The sequence below is a fragment of the Notolabrus celidotus genome, chromosome 9, assembly GCF_009762535.1.
Source record: "Notolabrus celidotus isolate fNotCel1 chromosome 9, fNotCel1.pri, whole genome shotgun sequence".
In the NCBI taxonomy this organism is placed as follows: Eukaryota; Metazoa; Chordata; class Actinopteri; order Labriformes; family Labridae; genus Notolabrus; species Notolabrus celidotus.
The window spans coordinates 5,258,316-5,278,377 of record NC_048280.1 but is presented as its reverse complement, the minus strand read 5'-3'; the positions used below and the strand labels follow the sequence as shown (position 1 = coordinate 5,278,377).

At 40.1% G+C, this 20,062-nt stretch overlaps 1 protein-coding gene across 2 annotated transcripts in view; it reads left to right on the top strand.

Moving 5' to 3' along the window:
* Positions 1-20,062, top strand: part of LOC117819545 (phospholipid-transporting ATPase ID-like) — a 67,038-nt gene that overhangs the window by 31,905 nt on the left and 15,071 nt on the right. For both annotated transcript variants that reach the window (XM_034692970.1, XM_034692971.1), the window contains exons 5-13: positions 176-274; positions 5,201-5,262; positions 6,846-6,918; positions 8,383-8,453; positions 8,681-8,763; positions 8,909-9,067; positions 9,179-9,267; positions 16,454-16,647; positions 16,740-16,948. In XM_034692970.1, coding sequence (XP_034548861.1) covers positions 176-274; positions 5,201-5,262; positions 6,846-6,918; positions 8,383-8,453; positions 8,681-8,763; positions 8,909-9,067; positions 9,179-9,267; positions 16,454-16,647; positions 16,740-16,948 — 1,039 coding nt within the window. The remainder of the gene's footprint in view (positions 1-175; positions 275-5,200; positions 5,263-6,845; positions 6,919-8,382; positions 8,454-8,680; positions 8,764-8,908; positions 9,068-9,178; positions 9,268-16,453; positions 16,648-16,739; positions 16,949-20,062) is intronic.

Here is a 20,062-nt window from a genome sequence, read left to right as displayed (position 1 = left end):
GGTTAAAACTGATGGAGAGATGGAAAGGCAGATTGATGCTGCATTGGCAATTCAACACTTTGAATTCCATGTATTAGTTTGGGCAGTTTTCACTTAATATTCATGCAGAACTGATCTTAAGATGAAAGTGAACTGAAGACAGAACTCTCTGTTTGTGTCTCGTTTTTGTTTTCAGGTGATCCCTCAGATCTCGTCTCTGTCCTGGTTCACCACCGTCGTACCTCTGGTCCTCGTGTTGACAGTCACCGCTGCCAAGGATGCCACTGATGATATTGTAAGTGCTTTCCCAGAACGAAGCTCATCATATCATGATGACAGGTCCTCAAATGTTACGTGAACTACTTGAATGTTAGGTAAAGGATATTTTTGTCCAGGTTTTGTAGAAACTGACTCCCACTGAGTGTTATTTTCTGTTATCTCACTCTGCTGATAAAGACGTTTACACTCTGACTGTGGGAAAAACATCAGCAGCCTCATTTACAAAAACACTTCACACTGCACGTAACCGGTGTTATCACATGTTCAGTATCAAACAGCTCACACATATTCTTTTTCTAGTCTTCTGTCAATTTCAGGAACTGTTTTATTTCTATTATTTGAAACGGCGTCACAGCAAAAAGGTAAAGTTGTTGCTGCCAAACACCCCCGTGACAGGCGCTAACCTCAGGAGAACAGATTCTTCTGACAGTTTGAAGAAGACACTTGCAGCTTAAGAAGGCTGAATGACTCTTGTGTTAGTGTTTGCTATTGTTTCCATCTGCTGTCCCTCCTCTCCTCTGATAGTTCAGTGCACACAGAAACTGCAGAGCTGTCAATCATAAACTAGCCAGGATAAATCAGCATGATAAGAGCTCCCTATGACGACATAAACCATGTTAGATTAAAATGTTTCTGACCATAGACTTTATATATAATGGACAGCATGACTCTGCCTTTTCCCATTGTACAGTTTTGAAGCCAAAATATCCCGTTCCAATAAGCTGCCATCTTGTAAATTTTCTGCAGCCAGAGTCTGCGCAGTAGGGAATTTGTGTGTTTCCACGGTAACAAGCTCCTCCCTACAGCGTAGTCCTACAGAGTTTCTCTGTACAGCAGCTGTCAATCAAAGTAAACCCAAATATAAAACCCTGTTTTTTAACCTCTGATAACTAACGAAATAGAAACTTTTCAGAAAAAAGAGGCCTTGAACCGAAAACAGTCAAATACTAACTACATATCACCACAGCATAAGGATGTGAGAAACATTCGTACCACATGTATTTATTTTTTAAAGTTTGACCGCAGCCCCATTCAAATGAATGGGGGAGACTGAGTTTTTGACCTATACTGCAGTCAGCCACTAGGGGGAGCAGTTTTTGTGGCAGCCTCACTTTAAGCTGAGGTAGATGATGCCCATTATATATACAGTTTATGTCCTGACTGTTAATAAGGAGGAGGCAGGCTCTGTAATCTATAGACCCTTTGATCGTCAGTAAACAGTGAGACGTTTTTTGGTGGGCGGGGCTTAGCTGGGCCAAGCAATCCTCTAGACATGTTAACAACCATTAGCACCAAGTTGTATTTGATGGAAGATATCCTGGGTCTCTCTGACTATTTGAGGTCACTTACTGTACCAGACCCAGATTGCTTCTTGAATTCATAGTTTTCAGAATTGACTGCTTCCATTGGACACTCCATGGAGCTGCAGCAGGAGCTTGTTAATCATCCATCTCTTCAGAATAAGACATATTTATATTACCTGACGAGTCCCTGCCAGAAGTTCACACCACTGCCAGGATGAAAGCCTATAAAAGTACAGACAGCTAAATGTATTTTGGATCTTGTCAGGTGAGTAACGCTGCAGTTTGAAGGGCTTAAGGCTGATTTATACTTCTGCGTCAAATCGACGGCAAAGCTTAGGCAGAAGGTCTGCGTAGCTCCCGTACCTACGCAGAGGCCTACACACGTAGCTGACGTGCACCTCCTCCAAAATTTAACTACCCGTAGAATCAACATGGACTACAAGCCCTGTGATTGGTCCGCTCGGCAGCATTGTATTTCCTGCATTTACAACACTTCAGGGATCCCTCCTCATCGGCTGCACATCGGCCGTGTATTTCATCTCCTCCTCTCTATTCTTCATGTAATCATGTCAAATTCAAATTCAAATTTGCTTTATTGGCATGAACAAAGAGATTTTATTGCCAAAGCACATAAATTCATACAATACATTATATATATTCACAACACATTACACTCACCATATATACATGAATCACACACCATATTCATTACATATTATATTCATCACATACATATCAACCATATATTACATATTTTATATGCATTAATGAACGATGGTGTCACCTATACAGCATATCTCAATGTCCTCACCCGATGCGGCGCGCTCACAAAACCTCCACCCAAAATCAAACACCATGGGCTGGTGCGTCCCTCAGGCTGTGACAGGCAGACACATATTTAGCAGCCAGAGGAGCTGCTGACCCTTCCCCCAGGAGAACTGACAGTTTCTCTTCAGGGGTTAATGTTGGGAAGTTTGGTACCATTTTAGTAATGTCCTTGTAGTGGGAATCTCTTAGTAAAGAGAACTTGCTGCAGTGGAGGAGGAAGTGCAACTCTGTCTCTATGTCCCCTGTAGAGCAGTGAGCACATAGACGCTCCTCTCTGGGCAGCCATGTCTGATTGTGTCTCCCTGTCTCTATAGCCAGCTGGTGGTCACTCAGTCTGTATGATAAACAGCAACATGTATCAGCTGTAGATTAACATAACACGCTCTGAATCGCTGTGGAAAAGTAAACAGAGATCATATCTGGGCGGGAAGCAGGTGACCGGCTATCAGAGAGACCACACTGCCCTCAAGCGTTTGGGTGGAGAATTGCTGCGCGACACGGACACATCGACGCACAAGTATGTGGTGCTCATGTCTGCGTCAGGCCCTGCTGTGTAGGGGCGACGCTGAAGTATAAATCAGCCTTTAGGGTGAGACATTTTTGAAGTAAAGCCCACTCTTGAAGAGGCTAGAAAGGATCATCAGCAAATAGTGGACTACTTAAAGCTCCTATGAGGAACTTTTGGTTTGTGTTGATTTTGGCTCCTCCTGTGGACAAAGATATCTAATTAATCTCTGTGCTGGCTTTGTCCTCACAAGGAGGACAAGAGGAGCCCCCTCTTGCTTTCTTTGAACAGTCAAACATACCCCTCGCTGTGGATCTTTGACATTGTCAATGTAAACAAAGGCTGTTTCTGCAGCGTGCTGTTTATTATCTCTCTGACACCTACCCCATGCAGAGTTTACAAGCAATATGAACATTAGAAACCTTCTCCCTGATGGTCATGTTTGCTTGTAAAGGTCATAAAGAGTTATCAGCTCACTTTTCAGACTCTTTCATTTCCTGTTAAAACTCCTCACACCAGTCTAAATCTAGGGATTTCAACTTTTTCTGGGATGTTATTGCAGAAGAGACGATTTCATCTGTTAGGTTTTTAAAACATTGGGATCAAGACAAAAAATGATGCCATACTGAAACTGATTAAGAAATAAAAGAAGTCCCCTTCAGTCCGGGCTCCCAACTCCAGCACCATTGACACCCCACTGCTAATGAGGAAGTAGATGTTGTTTTTTACTCAAAGGTTAAAGTTATTTTTTATCCATCGCTTTCTGGGAACTGAAACTGAGCAAGATGTACCCAGAACACTTTTGTTTTAATCTGCCATGGTCAGTTAATGCGTAATGATATGTGTGTGTTTTTGTGGGTTTGGGTGGGGGCACCAAAAAACCACCAGAAGGAAATGAGTGCAGTCACGGGTTAATTATTAGCTGGAGGAGAACAAGACTCTTTTTGTTTGGCGATCCTAAAATGCTCTGCGTCGGTGCCCATCTGTTCCCTGAGTGAAGTCACCGGGCAGGTTCAGGCTTGATCTGATCTCAGCTCGCTCACAGAAACTCAACACTGACCATGTAAGGCGAGGTGGATGACCTTGCAAAACAAACACTGAAAAATCCAACAACAGGGTTTAGAAAGCTGCTGTGAGAGGAGCCACTTTGGGAGCCACAACCCACTGACCCAAGAGAGAATTAATGAAGATACAATATTCAGATGTAATAAAAAAATATATATTACTACTAATAATTATTAATATTATTATTATTCATAATAATAATTATTATTATTCATAATAACAATAATAATAATAATAATAATAATAATAATAATAATAATAATAATAATGATTAAAAATGATATTATAGTAATAATAATAATGATGAATATATAATGATAACAATAATAGAAATGGTGATAATAATCCTACTGATGATAATGACAAAAATAATAATGATGATAATGATAATAATAAAAATAATAATGTTAATAATAATAATAATAATAATGATAATAAAAATGATGATGAAGATAATAAGAATGAAAGGAATAATAATGACTATTCTGATATAATAATAATAATAATAATAATAGTAATGATAATAATAATAATAATAATAATAATAATAACAGTAATTGTATCTATATAGTACTTTTCAAAAAACAGGTTACTAAGTGCTTTAATATGAGCAGCAAAATAAAACAAGCTTGTCATATAATCACACAAGACAAGATCGAGTAATAAAACATATTTTAAAAGACATAAAATTACCTTCAAAGAAGTACAATTCTTTTAAAATACTCTTTTTAAAACTGTTAAACTCAAATATATAAAAATAAATATCAGGTAATATCAGGAAAGGCTCTGGGATATGTTTATAAAAAGGGGTTTATTCAGCTTTTATCATAATAATATGATAGAAGGAGGATTTTGTTTTATGTCGAGTTAATTTTGTATTCATCAGATAGAGGTTTATATTTGCCTTTTCAGATTTCCTCCAAGACTTTTGGATCTACAAAGTGAAAAAAATAATCTCATTGTTTCAGTTATTGCAGGGAAAGTTGTGTGTTAACCCTCTAAAAATCTTAATCAATAAAACACTTTAAGGGTTCAATATTTCACCTTCAAGGGCCCCCTTGAAATCTCATTGGCCACCCCCAATGCCACATTCTAAATTCTAAAATGTGATTGGCTATTTGCCTTGCCAGAGGCGGGGCTTATGTTATTTGGTCTGTGATGCACCCGGCTGCTGTCATATTTAGTGTTGCCTTTTTCAAGCTTTTTTCTGAGTTCTGTGTCTTTGTGTGTTTTTTTTCAGAATCGCCACAGGAGCGACAATCAGGTCAACAACAGAAAAGTTGAAGTCCTTATCGACAGAAAGTAAGTTCTTCATTTGCATGATGAGTCATTGGAAATACACCAGCACCCATTCACACAGAGTTTCAGGTATCGACATCCAGGTTTTTTAAAAGCAACATAAAGGTGATTAGACTTTTCTGTACAGGTAGGTGTTCCTCAGGGATCCTTTCTAGTGCCCTTAAAGTTTTGTTATGAAGCGACTTTGAGTATTAAGAAAAGTGCTATATAAATCCTATGAATTATTATTATTATTAAGACGCCCTGAAAAGATCAGTCAAAGTTTTACTTTGTTCCAACTTTCAGAGAGGAGGAATAAAGCCAATTAGGAATCAAGCATACCTCAAATATTTGAAATTGCAGACATCAGGTCAACAGGATACAAAACAAGCGCTTCCTGCCAGCAAGCTGCTTCCTGTGGCTGCACCACACCACCTTGAGACATTTCTGACAACCTATGGTGCCAGCATGCTGTAGTAAATTATTTCATTTCATTTATATTTATTTTCAAAGAGCTGCTTTTTATATTTACAGATATTAAGTCTTACGAATATCACAGGCATTCCCCCATGTGTAATTTAACTCCACAGAGTCAACGATTTCTTTGTGTTTAGGTGCACGAAGAAAACAAGAAAGAGGACATACAATCATTGTATTTTAACTTTATGACGTGAGATGAGCATTTTGTTTACATATCTTTGAAGGCAGAACAGTCAGAAGCTACCTTTACAAATGTTTAGGGTTTCACTCCCACTCAAGGCCTCTGTGTTATTTTTAGATGCACCAGGAAACACTACATACAAATATTTGCATGCCTGCTGTTCCTGTCTTTGCTTGTGCCTGGAGGGACTCAGCTCCGGATCTGGAGGGTCATAGTTGCAAATAGGGTCAAGTCTCATTCCAGACCAAAGTATCAATAATAATAATTATAATAATGATAATTGATAGGACTTATATAGCGCTTTTCTGGGTACTCAGAGATGCTTTACATAAAGAGGTCGGTACCGGTTGTTCCCTCGATTGTAAAATGATCTCACAGCTTGTAAAAGTGTTTTCCAAAGAGAAAATTTGTCTCCAACTTTGCAAAAGTGTTTCATCCTTTGTAAATTTGCATTGCACTTCCCAGCCACCATTAGTTACAGATACATGAGGTAAAACTTAAACACAAAGAGTCCACCTGTCTGAATTAGAGATCACTTCTCTGTCAAATCAGCTCCAGAGGTCACCAAAGGGCAGCATCTTTATTACACTTTTCTTATTACAGTAGTTAGGGGAAGTAACAAGCCAGAAAGATGTCTTCGGTTTGAATCTTGATAAGCAGTTTGGACTAAAACACGACATGGAAAGCCTTTAACATCATCAAATACTTCTATTCCTGCAAAAACTCAGGCTGTTATTGTCTGACAGACGATCCAGGAAACTGTGAGGAACAGGCAGTGAAGGAGAGGACTAATAATAGGACGACCTCAGTTTATTTCCTGACAGTCCTCTAATAACAGAAAAAAAACACCTTTCTCTGACACACACACACGCGCACACGCACACACACACACGCACACACGCAGTCACAGAGTCCAAACACTCACCAGCCTGTTTCCTGTCCTCAGACTGCGCAGTGAGAAATGGATGGACGTCCAGGTGGGAGACATCATCAAGCTGGAAAACAACCAGTTTGTCACTGTGAGTAAACAGTTGAAAACATCTCCTCTTTGTACCCTCCTCTTCTGTTTACACATCTTCATGGTGTTTGTATCTTGGGTTCACTGGCTTGTTCCTTAGACTTTAAGTTTTTTAGTTCACATTAGTTCACGTTACCATTCATGTTATTTCACGTTAACGTTCACGTTAGTTCACGTTAACGTTCATGTAAGTTCACGTTAACGTTCATGTAAGTTCACGTTAGGTCACGCTAGTTCACGTTAGTTCACGTTAACGTTCATGTTAGTTCACGTTAACATTCACGTTAGTTCACGTTAGTTCACGTTAACGTTCATGTTAGTTCATGTTAGTTCACGTTAGTTCAAGTTAGTTCACGTTTACGTTCATGTTAGTTCATGTTAGTTCACGTTAGTTCATGTTAGTTAACGTTAGTTCAATTTCAATATAGTTCACGTTCACATTAGTTTACGCTAGTTCCCGTTAGTTCACGTTAACGTTCACATTAGTTCACGTTCACGTTTACATTAGTTCACGGTAGTTGACGTTCACATTAGTTCACATTAGTTCACATTGGTTCACGTTAGTTCACATTAGTTCACATTAGTTCACGTTAGTTCACGTTCACGTTAGTTCACGTTCACGTTAGTTCACGTTCACGTTAGTTCACCTTGGTTCACGTTAGTTCACCTTGGTTCACGTTAGTTCAGGTTCACGTTAGTTCAGGTTCACGTTCACGCTACTTCACGTTCACGCTAGTTCACGTTATTTCACTATCTAGTTCACGTTAGTTCACGTTAGTTCACGTTCACGTTCACGTTTACATTAGTTCACGGTAGTTGACGTTCACGTTAGTTCACATTAGTTCACATTAGTTCACGTTAGTTCACGTTCAAATTAGTTCACGTCAGTTCACGTTCACGTTAGTTCACGTTCACGTTAGTTCACGTTCACGTTAGTTCACGTTCACGTTAGTTCACCTTGGTTCACGTTAGTTCAGGTTCACGTTAGTTCAGGTTCACGTTCACGCTACTTCACGTTTTTTCACGCTAGTTCACGTTCACAAGCTGCAAACTTAGCACTTTAGTTCACGCTCACCAAAATATGAGCGTGTTCATTGAATGCATTCATCTGAGAGCTTTCACTAACAACACTGGCGGTCAGTGTTTGTTTGCTTCCTGGAGTGGTCTAAAAGTGTCTCGTTAGTAATCTTCTGTGAAGAGCTTTTTTATGCAAACTTTTTTGTTCATGTGTGCAAAGAAAGTAAAGACTGTTGCTTACCTGATAAAAATCTTGGGAGAATCAAATGTTGTTTTTGAGTTTGCAATATTCAGAATAGAAAGAACTTTACTTTTTTCTGACCGTTAAAGTAAGAAAGTGATAAATCAGAAACAGATCTTGTGAATTTCATCACCAGAGATCTCAGTATTTATCCTGATCATTGCTTACAGATTTTGCAGTAATGTTTGTGTGACGCTGTATTTTCAGGCCGACCTCCTCTTGCTCTCCAGCAGTGAACCACTTAACCTGGTCTACATCGAGACCGCCGAGCTGGATGGGTTGGTTCATTTTTACCCTACGTTATTATAAAGCTAATTCAGCAAACCTTCACGGTGTACCATGCAAAGGATTCTTCACTCATTGTTTGTAATTTTGTCCTGCTTGCCTTGTTTTCCTCCTTTTTCACCTCTTCTCTTCAAACCCCTCGTCATTTTCACTCCAACTTCACCCCTTCCTGTTTTCTTTACCTCCTTTCTCCTCCTTCTTTCTCTCGCTTCTTCCTCAGAGAGACCAATCTGAAGGTCAGACAGGCTTTGACTGTTACAGGAGACCTGGGAGATGACATTGAAAAGCTGGCCGACTTTAACGGTAAGACTCTGGACAGACTTCTTGTTCCTGAAATCATCAGCATGTAGGACACAGAAAAGGTCTATTCTCTTCAAGTTGAAGCTGTGGGATCTTATTTTGGAAAAACCTCCAGTTCAAAACCTGTGCCCTCTTCGTCTCCTTCAAGGTGAGGTGCGTTGTGAACCCCCCAACAACCGCCTCGACCGCTTCAAAGGGACACTGACCTTCTCTGGGCAGAAATACCCACTGGACAACGAGAAGATCCTGCTGAGAGGCTGCACCCTGAGGAACACAGAGTGGTGCTTTGGGCTGGTGCTGTTTGGAGGTGGGACAGACTCTTTACAGACACCTGATCATCCCTCTTAAATAAGATACAGTGACGGTTTGTAATTGAGCGTCTTTTGAGCTCTTGCTTGTTTTGAACTGTCCTCTGCAGGTCCGGAGACGAAGCTGATGCAGAACTGTGGAAAGAGCACCTTCAAGAGGACCAGCGTGGACCGTCTCATGAACGTCCTCGTCCTTTGTGTGAGTCTTCAGATTGTATTGTAAATTGTTCGTGTGATGTCATGATGGCCAGTAGCTTATTATTATGTGATTGGAGGAATGTAGCAGGGTTCCCACGCGTCCTGGAAAACCTGGAAATCAGTTGACCAGTTTTCCAGTACTGGAAAAAACCTGGAAAATGGGAGAAAAAGTAAAATGTCCTGGAAAATCACATATAGTCCTGGAAAATGATTCCAACATGGCTGCGTTTGACCTGACCCGATTAACAAAACACATCCCCATTCATTGAAAGTTGAGTCCACGCTGTGCTGGAAAAAACAGCGACACTGTGCAACCTTTTTCACATCTTTTCAACTTCACTTCATAATCATGCATTCACAGAAAACAGGGGTATATTGTTTATGTTTTATGGTACATTAACCTTATAGAGTGCTCTTTTGATTCAAAGAGTCTTATATTTAAGTTATAGTGTGACCAGTGGAGTCAGGCAGAGAGCTTGGAGGTCTGTGCCTCACAACTTTCTCTGCAGGCTGAGAGCTCAGTTACCCTACTCTAGCTCAGTTCTTCTCAAAGTGGGGGTCCGTGAACCATAGCGTGGGGGTCCGTGAAATAATTTGAATAATTTCTAATAAATTATAAAATTGTGCATTGTCATTACAAAACAGCATACACCATTGTTATGATACCATTTGGTGGCTCAAAGGGATATGAAAGTCTTGCTACTGTTAATTTTCTGAAAGCGTTTAAGATCAATTACTTGAAAAGTATAAATGCTGTCATGTTGAGTCCACAAGGAATGAAATGACCCTTTACTTGATTCAAATTGAAGTGTTATCTGTTTATCACTATGGTACAGGTCTGAAGTATTCACATTGATACGTTTTACAATACAAATAGTTCCAAGGGTATCTAAGAGTGCAAATGGTAGTAAGCATGCGCTTTAGTGATGGGAAGTTGGGGCTTTTCAGAGAGTCGGCTCTTTTGACTCGGCCCCCAAAGGAGAGCCGGCTCTTTCGACTCCCGAACGGCTCTTGATTTAGGATCTTTTGTATCCGTGTGTTTTACCTTAACTTTGCAAAAACTAATGGTTTGTGTTAAAAACCCTTTAACAGTGTTTTTATGAGAAGCCTTATAATGCCCAATTTTGTGCATTTATTCTGTTACAAAACCATTCTTACCCTAACCCTAGGGTTAGGGTTAGGGTTAGGGTTGCGATTAGGGTTAGGGTTAGGGTTAGGGTTGCGATTAGGGTTAGGGTTAGGGTTAGGATTAGGGTTAGGGTTAGGGTTAGGGTTGTGATTAGGGTTAGGGTTAGGATTAGGATTAGGATTAGGGTTAGGGTTAGGGTTAGGATTAGGGTTAGGGTTGGGGTTAGGGTTAGGGTTAGGGTTGCGATTAGGGTTAGGGTTAGGGTTAGGATTAGGATTGGGTTAGGGTTAGGGTTGCGATTAGGGTTAGGGTTAGAATTAGGGTTAGGGTTAGGGTTACGATTAGGGTTAGGGTTAGGATTAGGATTATGATTAGGGTTAGGGTAAGGGTTAGGGTTATGATTAGGGTTAGGGTTAGGATTATGATTAGGGTTAGGGTTAGGGTTGCGATTAGGGTAAGGGTTAGGATTAGGATTATGATTAGGGTTAGGGTTAGGGTTGCAATTAGGGTTAGGGTTAAGGTTAGGATTAGGGTTAGGATTAGGGTTAGGATTAGGGTTAGGGTTGCGATTAGGGTTAGGGTTAGGGTTAGGATTAGGATTATGATTAGGGTTAGGGTTAGGGTTGCGGTTAGGGTTAGGGTTAGGGTTAGGATTAGGGTTAGGGTTAGGGTTAGGGTTAGGGTTAGGGTTAGGGTTGCGATTAGGGTTAGGGTTAGGGTTAGGATTAGGATTATGATTAGGGTTAGGGTTAGGGTTGCGGTTAGGGTTAGGGTTAGGGTTAGGATTAGGGTTAGGGTTAGGGTTAGGGTTGCGGTTAGGGTTAGGGTTAGGATTAGGGTTAGGATTAGGGTTAGGGTTAGGGTTGCGATTAGGGTTAGGGTTAGGGTTAGGGTTAGGATTAGGATTATGATTAGGGTTAGGGTTAGGGTTGCGGTTAGGGTTAGGGTTAGGGTTAGGATTAGGGTTAGGGTTAGGGTTAGGGTTAGGGTTAGGGTTGCGATTAGGGTTAGGGTTAGGGTTGCGATTAGGGTTAGGGTTAGGATTATGATTAGGGTTAGGGTTAGGGTTATGATTAGGGTTAGGGTTAGGGTTGCGATTAGGGTTAGGGTTAGGATTAGGATTATGATTAGGGTTAGGGTTAGGGTTGCGATTAGGGTTGGGGTTAGGGTTAAGGTTAGGATTAGGGTTAGGGTTAGGGTTAGGATTAGGGTTAGGGTTAGGATTAGGGTTAGGGTTAGGGTTAGGTTTAGGGTTAGGGTTAGGGTTAGGATTAGGATTAGGGTTAGGGTTAGGATTAGGATTAGGGTTAGGGTTAGGATTAGGGTTAGGATTAGGATTAGGGTTAGGGTTAGGGTTAGGGTTAGGGTTAGGTTTGGGGTTAGGATTAAGGTTAGGATTAGGGTTAGGGTTAGGGTTATGATTAGGGTTAGGGTTAGGGTTGCGATTAGGGTTAGGGTTAGGATTAGGATTATGATTAGGGTTAGGGTTAGGGTTGCGATTAGGGTTGGGGTTAGGGTTAGGATTAGGGTTAGGGTTAGGGTTAGGGTTAGGATTAGGGTTAGGGTTAGGATTAGGATTAGGGTTAGGGTTAGGATTAGGGTTAGGGTTAGGGTTAGGTTTAGGATTAGGATTAGGGTTAGGGTTAGGGTTAGGATTAGGGTTAGGGTTAGGATTAGGGTTAGGGTTAGGGTTAGGGTTAGGGTTAGGATTAGGGTTAGGGTTAGGATTAGGATTAGGGTTAGGGTTAGGATTAGGGTTAGGGTTAGGGTTAGGTTTAGGATTAGGATTAGGGTTAGGGTTAGGGTTAGGATTAGGGTTAGGTTTAGGGTTAGGATTAGGGTTAGGGTTAGGGTTAGGATTAGGGTTAGGGTTAGGGTTAGGATTAGGGTTAGGTTTGGGGTTAGGATTAGGGTTAGGATTAGGTTTAGGGTTAGGGTTAGGGTTAGGATAAGGGTTAGGGTTAGGGTTGGGTTAGGGTTAGAACCAGAACCAGAACTAAAGTTAAGCAAACAGAACCAGAACCAAACTCATGCAAACAGAACCAAACCCAAGCAAACCCAACCAGACCTGAACCAGAACCGTACCAGAACTAAACCAGAACCGAACCGAACCAGAACCATACCAGAATCGTACCAGAACCGAACCAGAACCTAACCAAACTTAACCAGAACCATACCAGAACCGAACCAGAACCGAACCAGAACCGAACCAGAACCGAACCAGAACCGAACCGAACCAGAACAGTACCAGAACCGAACCAGAACCGAACCGAACCAGAACCGTACCAGAACCGTACCAGAACCGAACCAGAACCGAACCAGAACCGTACCAGAACAGTACCAAACCTAACCAGAACCGTACCAGAACCGAACAAGAACCGAACCGAACCGAACCGAACCAGAACAGTACCAGAACAGTACCAGAACCGAACCAGAACCTAACCGAACCAGAACCGTACCAGAACCTAACCAAACTGTACCAGAACCGAACCAGAACCGAACCAGAACCGAACCAGAACCCTACCAGAACAGTACCAGAATCGAACCAAACCTAACCAGAACCGTACCAGATCCGAACCAGAACCGAACCGAACCGTACCAGAACAGTACCAGAACCAAACCAGAACCGAACCGAACCGTACCAGAACTGAACTGAACCAGAATCGAACTCAAGCAAATAGAACCAGAACCAAAACCAACTCAAGTAAACAGAACCAGAACCAAACTGGAGCAAACATTATTAATGTCCTCAGGTTGGCATTGTGAACAATCAGATGCCTCAGCTTGGATGGTCTGATCCGATTTCTCCTCTCAGTGAGTATTTGCCCGGTCTTCAAGAAGACTCTCTCAGAAGGAACAGATGAAGCCACGATACACAGCCTCCCCTCCATCACCTGTATCCTATATCCTCACATGTGATTGGCTGCATGGCCGCCATCCTGTCCAATCAAAACAAAGTTCTGCTGTGAGCAGAGCTGGGGATGAACACTGAGAGAGCTAAGCAGAGAAAGGAACAAACTGGGAGCCGGCTCTTCTGATTCACTATAAAGCCTCGACTCTCAGAGCTGCAGCTTTTGACCATGACACATCACTAATGTGATTAATCTGTGTTACAGTTATGAGGGGGTCCTTGGACAATTTTCTCACCTCTTTTGTTTTTTTCTTAGCTCATTTTATATTTATTGAGAAAAGAGAAAGCTGAGATGAGAGTTACCCATCATTGTTACTTGGTTGCACTAATAAAGTGAAGTGCTGTACATCTGTGGTTGCATTATTCTATTATCAATTTGCCATAATTTTTAAGTATGTAAGAGATGATTTCATTGATAGCCATAGACTTCACGTCTTTCAATGTAGACTTCCACTGAGAGGAACATATTAGACTATTTTGGAACTAAATTAGGAACTCAATTTAGACTGTCATACCAGCTTGATCATCAATGAAAATGTCCTGGAAATGTCCTGGAAAATGATCTCTGGAAAAGAGTGGGAACCCTGATGTAGAGATCTCTATAAGTTGCCTTTCATGCAGCCTCTCACCCTTAAAACTCTGAACAGGCGAGGTCCTCCATTCCCTGACGTGTTTGTTTTTTACTATTGTATGTTGAAATGCCTCAAATCTCTACAATGTAGTTAAATAAAAAGTCCTGCGAGTAAATTTGTAGGTCAATCATTGATTTTTAAGAACATCTGATTTTAAAAAATTATATATATATTTATTTTTTATAATTTTTTATTTGTTTTCAAAGCAGGTAACACTAAACTCAGAAGAAAAAAACACAACCTAAAAAAAAAAATAATAATAATAATAATAATAATAATAATAATAATACAGAAAAAAAATATTGTCACATAAAAATAATTAATAAGGCCATTGAAAATAAATTTAAAAAATAATAAAAGGTAAAAAATAATACAATAATAATAATGTTGCACAGGGAAAGCACTGGGATCAGTGCATTGCCATAACTCACATTCCCTTATAATAATTGTATACATGGCAAATATCATTCACTTTCCCACCATAAGAGCATGATAGAAATATACAGTGCAAGTGGTGGCACAACAAACATCTGTTACCCAGATACCCAACATTAATACATTTACTGTAGGGTAACCATCACACTATATTGCAATCATTTACATCCAAATAATTATGACTACTACACCTATTTACTGTTAACCACAGATTGGGTAACACACATCATCAAATAAATATCAAGTGTGCCATAATGTTAGTAACATCCAAAGTCATTTACTCACCTACACTACCAGTCAAAAGTTTGGACACAAACTTTGTTTTTTATTTATTTTAATTATTTCCAACATTGTACATTAATACTGAAGACATCAAAACTATGAAATAATCTGGTTTTGCCATAATCTGGATTACAACAGTAGTCAAATAGGGCTATCCATTGTGTACTAACCCTACCTCTGAACAACACAACTGATGGTCTCAAACACATTAAGAAGGCAAGTCATTCTACAAATGAACTCTTGACAAGGCTCACCATTCCAGGAGACCACTTCATGAAGCAGACTGAGAGAATACCAAGAGTGTGCAAAGCTGTCATGAAGGAAAAAGGGGGCTACTTTACAGAATCTAAAATCTAAAACATATTCTGCTTTGTTTAACACTTTTTTGATATTAAATAATTCCATATATGTTCTTTCATAGTTTTGATGTCTTCAGTATTAATCTACAGTGTTTCCAAATAATTAGAATAAATACAAACCCTTTAATGAGAAGGTGTTTCCAAACTTTTGACTGGTAGTGTATATCAGCAACATCTGTCCCGTCTAACATAACTATTATTTAATTCATTACTTTGTTAGCAGACACTTATCATAATGATACAATACAAAACAATCTCTTACAGATAAGATTATCACCTTAAGGCTAGTTAGCTACTCAATATTGTATCCATATAGGGGCCCCATATGTACAAAAGTATCTCCTGTCTGTTTTCCAGTGCCAACATTTGACATTTTTTCATCAAATTTTGCAGAAAAATCTTGATGAAATAAAATTCTGAGTTTAAACACATGAAGAAGACTTCAATCAATCAATCAATCAATCTTTATTTATATAGCGCCAAATCACAACAAACGTTATCTCAAGATGCTTTTACAAACATAGGAGGTCTAGACCACTCTATGTCAAATTATGAACAGAGACCCAACTTCAAGACTGGGTAAGACTCAGTCTGACCCCACCTTAATCCATCATGAGCATTGCACATCGCAGTATTTAGCTAGTTACAGTGGTGAGGAAAAACTTCCTTTTAACAGGCAGAAACCTCAGGCAGAACCAGACTCATGTTAGACAGCCATCATGCCTTGACCGAGTTGGGTCTGGAAAGACAGATAGAGGGGAGTAAGAGAGAGAAGTGATAGTGATGAGACGAGTCGTAGAAGCTGTTGCCGCTGGAGTCCAGCACGTCAGTATCAGCTGGAGTCCAGATCGTCCGCAGCAGGAGGACGTCTACGGCAGCTCAGAGGAATCTATGAGACAATGGAGCTCAGGGACTCCAGAAAGGTCTATGGTTAGTAACTTTAATGGGACAGGGAGAGTTAAAGTAAGTGATGAGGGGGTTGGGGGGAAGGGGGTGAGCTAGGATCCCAGTGTGTCAGTGTGCCAGTTCCCCCGGCAGTCTAGGCCTATAGCAGCATGACAAAAGCTGGTCCAAGCCTGATCCAGCTTTAACTATAAGCTTTATCAAAAAGGAAAGTTTTAAGCCTACTCTTAAAAGTGGAGAGGGTGTCTGCCTCCCGGACCCTGACTGGTAGATGATTCCAAAGGAGAGGGGCCTGATAACTGAAGGTTCTACCTCCCATACTACTTTTAGAGATTTTAGGTACAACTAGCAAGCCTGCATGTTGGGAGCGTAGAGTTCTAGAGGGGTAATAGGGCACTATGAGCTCTTTAAGATACGAGGGTGCCTGATTTTTAAGGGCTTTGTAGGTTAAAAGAAGGATTTTAAATTCTTTCATCATTATTGTGAGGGTAGTATCGTATAAATCACTGCATACTTTTCTGCTTCCTTCTCTGTAGATTTTTGGATTCCTGGCCTTCATGTGCTCCATCCTGGCGATAGGAAACTTCTTCTGGGAGGTGAACAAAGGCTCGGAGTTCATTGTCTTTCTGCCCAGACAAGATGAAAACAACGCTGCCTTCTCTGCCTTCCTCACATTCTGGTCCTACGTCATCATCCTCAACACCGTGGTGCCCATCTCTCTCTATGTGAGGTAACGCTGTACGAACGAGCATCCCAGACAAAACAACTGGAGTTAAGATCATATCTGTTTGTCTTACTCCTTGTGTCTCAATGTTTCTGCAGTGTGGAGATCATCAGGTTAGGGCACAGTTTCTACATCGACTGGGACAGGAAGATGTACTACTCACGAAACGACACCCCCGCCGAGGCTCGCACCACCACGCTGAACGAGGAGCTCGGACAAATCAAGTACGTCTTCAGCGACAAAACAGGGACGCTCACTCAGAATATCATGGTGTTCAACAAGTGCTCCATCAACGGCAAATCTTACGGTAAGACTCAAGGTGTGGAGCTACAGCTCTGGTTCTTTGTGTGGCCTGATTCATCTGCAGCTTCAGAGTCTAGGGGTTCATTCTGAGATAGAGAGCGCTCAGGGGTTTAACCCAAAATAAAAGTAAAGTCAGCTCAGAGATATTTCTAAAAATCAGTCTGTTTGAACTTTTAAAGACACATAGATGACTTTACATGCTTTTATCTCATCACACCTGGATTATTGTAGCAGTCTTTTTACCTGCCTGCACCAAAAAATCACTTGATCGTCTGCAAACTGTACAAAACTGAGCTGCCAGAGTTCAACCAGAACCAAAAAACACAACCATCTCCTGTTTTACTGTCTTTACACCGGCTCCCTGTAGGTTTTAAATTTGATTTTACTGATGACTTTTTAAGCTCTTCACAGACTTTCTCCAAGCTACATAGCAGACATTTTAATACCATACGAGCCGACACGTACGCTGAGATCCTCAGGCAGATGTTCACTTTGTGTTCCAAATGCAAAAATGAAAACTAAAGGGGAGCAGAGCGTTTGCAATGAGATGTCCAAAACTCTGGAACGATCTTCCTGAGGAGGTCAGGTCTGCTGAGTCAGTGATCTCTTTTACATCTCTTCTTAACCCTTGTGATATGTTGCGGGTCAAATTGACCCTTTTTAAAGGTGACATATCATGCAAAATTGACTTTTTAATGGTTCTCTACCTGAAATATGTTTCCCTGGCATGTCTACAAACCCCCCGAGAATGAAAAAAATCCATTCTGCCCCTGTTCTGATTTCTCCACCTTTCTGTAAATGTGTGTGAAACGAGCCGTTTCAGACTTCCGTGTTTTTGTTACGTAACAACAATAGCCGGTCTGTCACGGAGTCAGAGCTCGGAGCTTGTTCAGCCCATATACTGTATAAAATAATACTGAATCCCCTCCTCCGTTTTTCATTACCTGCACACGTGTGCTAACAAGGAGCTTAGGAGGGAGGCATGCTAGTTGTAGGCTGTCTTAATAAACACAAAGGTCGGTTTTACTCCCCACGTCTGCAGATTTGAAGATCTAGTGGATGATTTTTATGTATCATGGATAAGTGCTAGCGCTAGTTAGCATAGCTACATAGCTACATGTCGTAGCTGTAGCTGTGTACCAAGACACACGTCTACATACTGACAAATAAAACAACAAGTAACACAGAATCCGTGACCAATCCTCCAGAAAAGGTCCTGCTGTCTTTCTGGCAGAGGTCGGTTTTACTCCCCACGTCTGCAGATTTGAAGATCTAGTGGATGATTTTTATTTATCATGTATAAGTGCTAGCGCTAGTTAGCATAGCCACATATAGCTACATGTTCGTAGCTGTGTACCAAGACACACGTGGACATACTGATAAATAAAACAACAAGAAACACAAAATCTGTGACCAATCCTTCAGAAAGGTCCTGCTACAGGCGCCTCTCCGTCAGGATCAGATTCTGGATCAGATTCAGAGGGTTGAAGTAACGCGGGTCTGTGAGCAGCCGTGTATATTCAGCCAACATGTAAACATTAGATCAACGTGCTGGACAGCCGAGGCACGTCCACTTCCTGAGGGGGCGTGGTCAGAGCGTTCTGAGGAGGGCTGAAGAAGAGGGCTTTTCAGGCAGACCAAAATCTGATTTCAAAGTGTTTTTTTGAGCATAAACTTTAAAGACATGTTTTGGGGACCTCTTAGACCAATATATATTGATGAAAAAAGTGTGATATGTCACCTTTAAAGTAAATTTTTGGCAATATATGCCTTCCAAACCAGCTAAATGCAGCATGAAATCTGAGCAGCATGTGAGAGTAGAGGAGTTGTGTTAATTTATCAACATCACTTCATAAAAAAATAAAATAAACAAACATCTATGTCATGTAAAACTATTGTATTTATATTTAGGTCTTTCCAATGTACATTAAAAAAAGTTTTAACATGCATTTTCATGAAAAACGAGTGAGTTATCCTCATTGAACCATGATCAGTGAGGATTAAAGAACATCAAAATTAGATCTTATAAAATGGGTAGGCTATTGGGATTTTTTGGGTTCTGACACTTTTGGATAATTGAACATTATTGCTGTTCCAGAGAAACAAACATAACAGGAGGGTTAAAACACGCTTTAATCACAGAGCCTTTCCTGATTTTACCTAGACTTTATTTTATTTTGTTTTAATTTATTTGTCAAAGATTTGTTTATTGGAATTTTTACACATTAAAGCTCCTGTGAGGAGTTTTTGAGTGGTCATGAAATGGACTGAAAAGAACAGTGAAGCCTCTTTATGACCTAGAAAAGCAAACAAGATTGTTAGAAAAGGTATTTATCATTTCTGTTTTGTTATTTTAAAGCCTGAAATCGCTGTGAGAGGGTAGGTGTCAGATGAGGTGATTGACAGCACATCAAGAAAAACCCTTTTTCTGCAGTAAATATTCTTAACGAGTGAAATAGTTGACTGTTAGTTGAAAGTAGGAGGAGATATCATAAATTACACATGTACAGGATAAAATAAGCAAGATCACTTAGTCCACAGGGGGGCGCCAAAGTCAACACAAACAGAAAGTTCCTCACAGGAGCTTTAAATACAGAAGATCAATGTAAACAATTAGGGCAAGTGATGTTTGTCTTGTTTAAGAAAACTAAAATAAGTAATAAGTGAATACATTAGTTAACAAAGATAATAATAATGATAATTATAACAATAAATAAGAAAATAATTAAAAATAAATGAAATAGATACATAAAGAAGAGAAAAAAATAATAGTGTAATAATTATATTTAAAAATAAAATAACAGACAGAAAAATAAAAAGAATAAACCCTACAACTACACCCTGAACGACACATCATTTTCGCCCCTGAATTTTAATGTTATGCTACAGAAAGGAGTTTTTAACTGTTTTTTAAAATATACATTTCAAAAGAATTGTATAGGAATTTTATGTCTTCTAAAATATGTTTCATTTCCTTATCTATATTATGATTTTATGACCTGCTTGTTTTATTTTTCTGCCTATTGTAAAGCCCTTCTTTACCTGTTTTTTGAAAAGTGCTCTATGAATACAATTAGTATTATTGTTATTATAAAAGTGGGCGCTGGAAGATGCAACC